A 7,826-nucleotide genomic window follows, 5' to 3' on the forward strand; every position below is an offset into this window, starting at 1 on the left:
TTATTAGTTATTGTGTATGTGTCACCCTCTCCAGGCGCCTTCTAACCCACTAATACTGCGGATTCGGTAGTTCATTGTTGGGAAGATAAGTACAGATATTAAAATTTTACGGATAGATCAGCTAAAACTCCTCAGAAAATTTCTATTTCTGGTTCTCACAGTTTTTGCCATGTGTTAAAAGACTGCGGAAAGGGTTTCTCTAGCCCTTGCGAATGCACTGTAAATCAGTGAGCATGGCAATGGCTTCTCTGGATTCTCAATGGATTCTCATCTGTTTACTGTTTTTTCTTATTACTGTTACACCGGTGCGTAACATGAATATTGAGAAATTGAAATCAGAGCGTGACATGACTATTGACGAATATATAAATCACGTCAATCCTCCATCAGTGCACAAATTTAAAGTAATTTCGAATCTAATAAGAGGTCTAAATTTTTATTGTGGGTTATATGTTATACTGTTTACATTTTTCTGATATATTTCCTTTTTTTCGTACAGAATGAAGATGGAGATAACATTCTATGCGTACGATTCGCTGATCAAATATCTCTTCAGGTGAGGAATAATTACAAACTTGCAGCTTAGGATAACAATAGGGATAATAATAGTGGGACACTTTTTATGTGGTCAGGGAAGAGGTAATATTAAAAAATTAAAACAATGTACAACCGCTTATGATAATCATAGTGTATTTTTAGGGCAGCCGTTAACCAGTCTGTTATATGGTATTAAATTTCTGGGGAGATGCAGGCTGGATAGACCGCTAACACGTTAATTCTCATTTTTTATTTAGTGCCTAGTTTCCGAATTTGCGTGTTAGCGGGCTATCCAGCCTGCATCTCCCCGGGCATTTAATGTCCTATGGCAAGCTGGTTAGCGGCTGCCGTATTTTTAGATTCATTATAAATTTTGGGAACATCTCGAGAACATGATAGTGGGGGGTACTCTTTTATATTGATTATAGATTTTGGCAACATCTCGAGATCCTTATAGTGGGGGGTATTTTGAGGTTTATTATAGATTTTGGTAACATCTCGAAATTTAATGGTTAGGGAAGAGAGAAATTGTTTTTTTTTCCAGATTAATATATTTGGAATTGAGTCGTTTATTGAGGCGGAGGAGGGATTGTTTATGGTGAAAATGGATTCAGGACCATCAAAAATGTCTAAGACACCTAAAATTTTGAAGTTTAACAACTATAACTTGGATTTACAAAAATCCTTAACTGATTTCCTTTAAATATGACGGAAATTTCCACAACTTTCCAGAGAATTCTTCTGGCTAGTTAGTCCAAGGCTTTTGAGATCTGTAATCTATATAAAATGAACAATAATATGTTTAATTTTAATAATTAAATATATAGACAAAAATAAATTTATTATTTTACTTAAAAAAAATATATAACAATTTGATATTTAATTCAACTATAAATTTAGAGTTGAATTATTATTATTTTAAAAATAATTTTTTTTAAATAAAATTCATATTTTTTTTATTATGGGCAATGTTAAAGGTACTAGAGATATGTATTTTAGGAAAGAATCAGTTTATGGATTATCTATGTACCTTAAAAAAAAATTAAAAACTAATTCTTAATCTCAAACACACCCTCCATTATCTTCAACACTCAAATGTTTTCCAACACAATCACCACATATATTCATGTACTTTCAACAAGTTTCCCCAACTTCTCAGTTGGGAAACACTGTGCTTCCTTTAAGAAAAAATCTGAATACTTGCATGTTTATTGAAGGGTTCGGAGCAGCGCTCTCTGGATACTGGGGAGGATCAACAGACGATGTCGGGACTAAATTTTTCAAGCACGGGCTGTCCAACAGGCACAGTCCCAATTATAGAAACAAAACGTGAAGATGTAGAAAGGGCGGGATCTGTGAGCCGCTATATAAGTAAAAGCCCAGGATCTGTGAGACGCTTTATAAGTAAAAGAAATAGAATCAAACAGCCAGAAGATGAAAACATAGGGCATGAGGTAGGTGTACGTTGAATCATTTAGCGGTAGGAATAGCATTTCATGGTGTCAAACTTGAGGTAATTTTACAAGGAGGTAAATATAAATAAATACATTTAAGTAGTTATTATTTTTTTTTTGTTTTGGTTGCAGTGAGCCATGACAATTTGTACTTTTAATTTTATGATTTACATAATACATTTTTTATTAATCTAGCTTCCAATAAGCTTAGTGTTATTTTATTATTATGTTATATGCAATGCAATTAAGATAGAGTTATTTGTTTTCTTATTCTTATTAGGATTAAAATTTGAAATTAGTGTTTGATAAATGAAAGGTTTTCATGTAATATGGAGTTGTTTGTTTTTTAATTTTTATTATGATGAAAATTCAAAATTAGTGTTTGATAAATAGAAGTAAAGATATAAAGTATATTGAGTAGTTAGGTCTTTCTTTATAACTCTCAATTTTGTCATGCATAGAGATTCTATAGAAGATAATTCTTACAAAAGAACTTAATCTTTGATAGAAATAAAAATGATCTCTTTCTAAAGGAATTGAAAACTAATTTGCTTCCTTTATCTTGTATAGACAACATAGAAGACCTCTATCATAATTTTACTACAACCCTCTCATATTCTATTAACAAGTTCTCAATTGAAGTTTCAAGCAATAAAAGAAACAGCAAAATCAACCCATGCTATGACAAAGATTGTAAAAGTGTGAGGAGAGCAATTAAGGAAGTTGTTGATGAATCTCTTAAAATTTGCAAGATAAAAATATACAAAGCCCTAACTAAAATGAAAAAAAGGCAGTGTATTCGTGAAAGCCAAGAGAATCTCTTACACCTCTCTAAGGTAGCCCCAAAGAAATTATGGAGGCAGATTCTAACTAGGAAAACTAAAGATAATATAAAATTGTTTTACATCATTGGAATTCTTATCTTAAAAAGCTTTACAAATCTTTGAATGTCATGGATAACTTTGAAACCCTGCTCACAACAAAAGAAGTTCTCATTAGAAGACATTGATTTTGGGGTTAAATGCCTAGAAAATGGGAAAGCTTAAGGACATTGAAGGTTACCACGTGGAAATCTTAAAAATTGGAGGTCATGTCCTCGTCCCCCACATCCACAAGTTTTTCAATCAATCGGTCAAGAAAAGGTTCCCTAAGCCTTGGACTCAGAGCCTCATTATCCCTATTTTTATAGTGGGGATACCAATAACCCCTCTAATTATCAGACAATTATGATCAGCCCTCTCTTAGCCAAGTTCTATGGTATTATTTTGGAAAAGAAGTTGAGCATATGGCTTGAAAGTGAAGGTCAGCAAGCTAAAGGCCAAGTGGGTTTTAAAAGATAGCACTCCACAACGGACCACCTTATTACGCTTAGGATCATTGTGGAGGAATGCCACAATGATAAATCCAATCTCTTTTGTTGCTTTGTGAACTTTAGAAAGGCTTTCAATACGGTTCCTAGAAACAACCTATGGAATATATTAGAAGAGCTAAAGGTTACTTTCGAGTTGAGAGTTGCCACTATAAGGTTATACGATAATGTAATTGCCAAGTTAAAGAGAAATGACGGGTGGTCGAAAGATATTAAGTGTAATATTGGAGTTAAACAAGGCTGCCCCCTCTCCCCTACCCTATTTGGCATTTACATTAACAAGCTAGAAAGTTGTTTAGAGGAAGCAAGTGTGCTAATACGATCTTAGATGGGATAGTCACCATCATTCTTCTCTATGTTGGCTATATTGTTCTTCTCACAAGGTGCCCATCTAATCTCGATAAGAAACTTAGACTTCTTAAGGATTTCTGCTCTACCATGGGTATGATTGTTAACATTGACAAAACAAAAGTTATGATTATCAAATCCAAGAAGGACACTTACGCTAATTTTATGTATGATAATAGTAACTTGGAGGAAGTGTTTTCTTACAAGAACCTAGGAATTGATATTCATCACAAGCTCAACTAGAACTATAACATTGAGAAAAGGATTAATGGAGGGTGGAAAGCTTATTTTGGTCTCGAAAATAATTGTAAAACAGAAAACCTCGTAATGTGGGATAGAAAGAATTTCATATTTGAAACTTTAGTCACTCCTGTTATCTTATATGATGTGAGGTTTGAGGTTGCAGCATCTCTAGAGAATCCTGGAGAAATATTGAACAAATCTAGAAGCACTTTATAACGTATAACCTCAAAATTAAAAGCAATACGCCCTATCCTATTCTCCTTATAGAAGTGGGCATTTCCCCTATTGAGAGCGTAGTTACAATTCAGCTTCTGTTGTACAAGCACAAACTCAATAACATAGGAGACCATAGCCTTCCTAAGCTAGCTTTAAATTCCAGCCAAAACCACTGAAGGCTCAAACGAGGTTGGGATAAAGACATCAGGGCCTAGTTAAACCATTGGGAGATCGACGAGAATGTTGCATTGCAAAACATTAATAACATCAAAAATATTGTTACTTCTAAGTTCAAAGAAAAAATGTGGTGTGAGAAAGATTTAGCAGCTAAAAGAAAATTAAGATATTATAAGGAGGTCATCAACCCCACCTTAGAAGATCAAAATTATCTCTCGGTTTTAACTAGCACAAAGAAGAAAATTCATATAGCCAAGATTATAACTCACATGAGCTCCATAGTGAAATGGGTCATTGGTAGTTCCTAAAACACCGTGGATAGAAAGGATCTAACATCGAATATGAACATCGAGGATGAAAATCACTTCCTCTTAGAGTGCCCCACCTACAACCTCATTAGATCTCAATTTCATAATCTTTGTTGCAATACTGACCTTCCTAGCCTTCTTCGATGCCAAAATTATAATGACCTCGGGAGGCTTCTCTCCAATCTTTTTGAGCATAGGCATAAGATCTTAAATCAAACTAAATAATTTCTTTTCTTTACGTCCGATAGACCAAAGTTTGGTCTCAGTGGACCTTAACCATTATCATCATCATCATATACACACATACTATGAGATTCAATATTGTTGTAGATTACATATAAATTGTTATTTTATATAATAATATTAAATGTTGTAATCCAATTTGTTGTTATTTTATATAGAGTACCTAATATGGTAGAGATATCTAAAGTAATGTAATACACTCTAAAGATGTGTAACATAATGTAATGTCAACATTTTAACATAATAAAAATAAATGAGTATTTTGTTACTTGTATTACTACTATTTTTATTAAAAAAAATTAGTTAAAGTAAATTAAGTTACTAGTGGTTTTTAATCTTCATGTTTATGCAAACCCATGGTATTCATGTCAAAAGTAGCCTATTCAAAAGAGGAAATTAGACAAGTGTAGATCCATCTTAAAGTAATATGATTAAAGATTGATTAATATAATTAAAGATATAGAACAATGAATATTAAATTGTATTTTATAGATTAAATAATAACATATATTTAAGAGATATACGAAATTATTTTGAATAATTATTTTTGTTTTGAATTTTATTTTAAAATATCAATTTTTGATTATTGATTTCATAAAATCACATATATATTAAATACCATTTTTTATAAATTTAAATATATTTTTCTTAGATTTTAATTTGATATTATTAATTTTTAAAATTATCTCACTATCATATCAAAACTTTTTATGATTCCTTATCTTATGATGTTACTTTCTATTTTATGAAATTTATAAAAAAATTAGTAAGTACCTTCTGAAATTAATCCATGATATATTCTTATATTGGAAATTAATCCATAAGATATAGTTGTATTGGATTTATAAGTATGAAACTAAATTGTATTTGCATGGATGAAATAATAACATATATTTAAGAAATATATTAAAATATTTTGAATAATTATATTTATTCTGAATTTTATTTTAAAATATCAAATTTTAATTATTAATTTTTTTAAATTATATATATAATTTATTTATTTTTAAATTCATATCTTTTTAAAAAAAAAAAAATTTATAAATTTAATTTTTAAAATTATATAACTGTCCTATCAAAATTTGATATGATTTCTTATTTTATATATTACCTTCTATTTTATAAAATTTACTGAGTGCCTTCTGAAATTAATCCATCATTGTTTTGGATTTACTGGATTGATAAGTATGCCGTTGTTCGATACGAATCACTTGAGCCCATCAATGCAGTAAGTGCAGGTCTGAACGTATGGCAACCCAATGTGGTCACTTCTGATAACGGTATATTCAGTCTATGTCAAATTTGGCTAGTAAATCAGCGTAACCAATTGGAAACGATGGAGGTTGGATGGATAGTAAGTATTTTTTACTCATATTTTATGTGTTATATTTGTTTTTGCTATATTTTTAGTTTAATTTGTTTAGAATTTAGTAGAGATTTATTAAAATTAGAAATTTGAAAATTTTTAGTTAAAATATTAAAAAAAAAAAAATATTAAATTTATATATATAATCAAAAAAAATTTAAAATAAAAAAACAAAAATCTATTTTAAATTAGCAAAAAAGTTAACCAAAAAATTTTAACAGACCCATGCCAAAAACTCAGAAATTTTAACAAATCCAAGCCAAAAACTCAAAAATATATATAATTTAGACAACCCCTATTTAATTATGATAAATAAAAATAATGAGTTCTAATTGTTAATTTTTTGTTTTTCAGGTACATCCAACAGAATATGATGGAGATTCTCGAACACGACTTTTCATATATTGGACAGTAAGTTTTGTTTAGATATATTAAAATTTTAGTTGATAGTTATTATAGTACATTGTTTTTAGTGGTTGAATCAATTGAACTGGGTTTATTTTTATATTTAGTAAATGTTGAATAGATTCCGAGTATATATATACATATATAATATATATATTGAATATGACAATTATCTATTTTTGATGTAGAGTGACAGCTACGGTTACACAGGCTGTTGGAACCTAAAGTGTCGTGGCTTTATGTTAGCAAAAGATGCTTTTCTATCTCCTGGTGGGGTATTGAAACCAGTGTCTACATATAAGGGAGAACAACGACAAATCAGTGTAAAAGTTGTCAAAGTGAGTGACCTCTGTCACTGCACCAGAAATATATTTATTTGTATTGCTAGGTTTCCTCTGGATGATATGATTTACTCACATATTTATTATTGTATTGTATGCAGGAGACACCAAATGATGGTTTAAGATGGGCTTTATATATAGCCGGCAAACTTATAGGTTGGTGGCCTGGTACATTGTTTAAAAACCTTCACTTGCAGGCTGATTGGGTGGATTTTGGAGGCGAAGTTGCTTATTTAGAGGGAGATAATGGTTCACAGTTCACGAAAACAGACATGGGTAGTGGCTACTTCGCCAAGGGAGGATTTAGTCGTGCTGCACATGTAAGGAACATACAAATTACCGGTAATGATGGAGCACCAGTTGATGCACCTGCACATCCAATTGTAGGTAGACCACAATGCTACGATATCTCATTTCCGGAAGAAAATGATTTGGGTATACATATCTTTTATGGAGGCCCGGGAGGAGATAATGAGGGTTGTGTATTTTGATATGCATTTCTAATTTTGTTATCCTATAACTTTGTATAAAATTGGAGAAAATTGGATATCTGCACTTTTTTTTGTCATCAATCTTTTCTTACATTTAAAAAAAAAATTCAAATGTTAAATTTCTCTATTTCCAACAAAATATTCAAATTCTCAATAAAATAATAAAAAATTAATCTTTTTTTTAAATTACATCAATTATTTATAACATCATTTTTTAAAAATTTACATGCACATGTGCTTGTTTGCACTCTTTCATATGCAATTCTGCTAACATCACAAAAGTAGAAGATCTTGGTTAATTCCGATAGCCAAGAGATTCAGGTCAAGT

At 30.7% G+C, this 7,826-nt stretch overlaps 1 protein-coding gene across 1 annotated transcript; it reads left to right on the forward strand.

Annotated features, from left to right (window-relative positions):
• The first annotated feature begins 233 nt into the window (after positions 1-233).
• Positions 234-7,498, forward strand: LOC149213678 (protein neprosin-like). Its single transcript, XM_089389106.1, has 7 exons — positions 234-404; positions 500-556; positions 1,755-1,991; positions 6,082-6,249; positions 6,616-6,672; positions 6,855-7,004; positions 7,109-7,498. Exons 1-7 carry the CDS (start codon positions 234-236, stop codon positions 7,496-7,498), a joined length of 1,230 nt encoding a protein of 409 aa, XP_089245232.1.
• Positions 7,499-7,826: the final 328 nt, after the last annotated feature.

The sequence above is a fragment of the Pinus tabuliformis genome, chromosome 1_1, assembly GCF_031772625.1.
Source record: "Pinus tabuliformis cultivar Carrire ecotype Pingquan chromosome 1_1, CPIR1, whole genome shotgun sequence".
NCBI lineage: Eukaryota > Viridiplantae > Streptophyta > Pinopsida > Pinales > Pinaceae > Pinus > Pinus tabuliformis.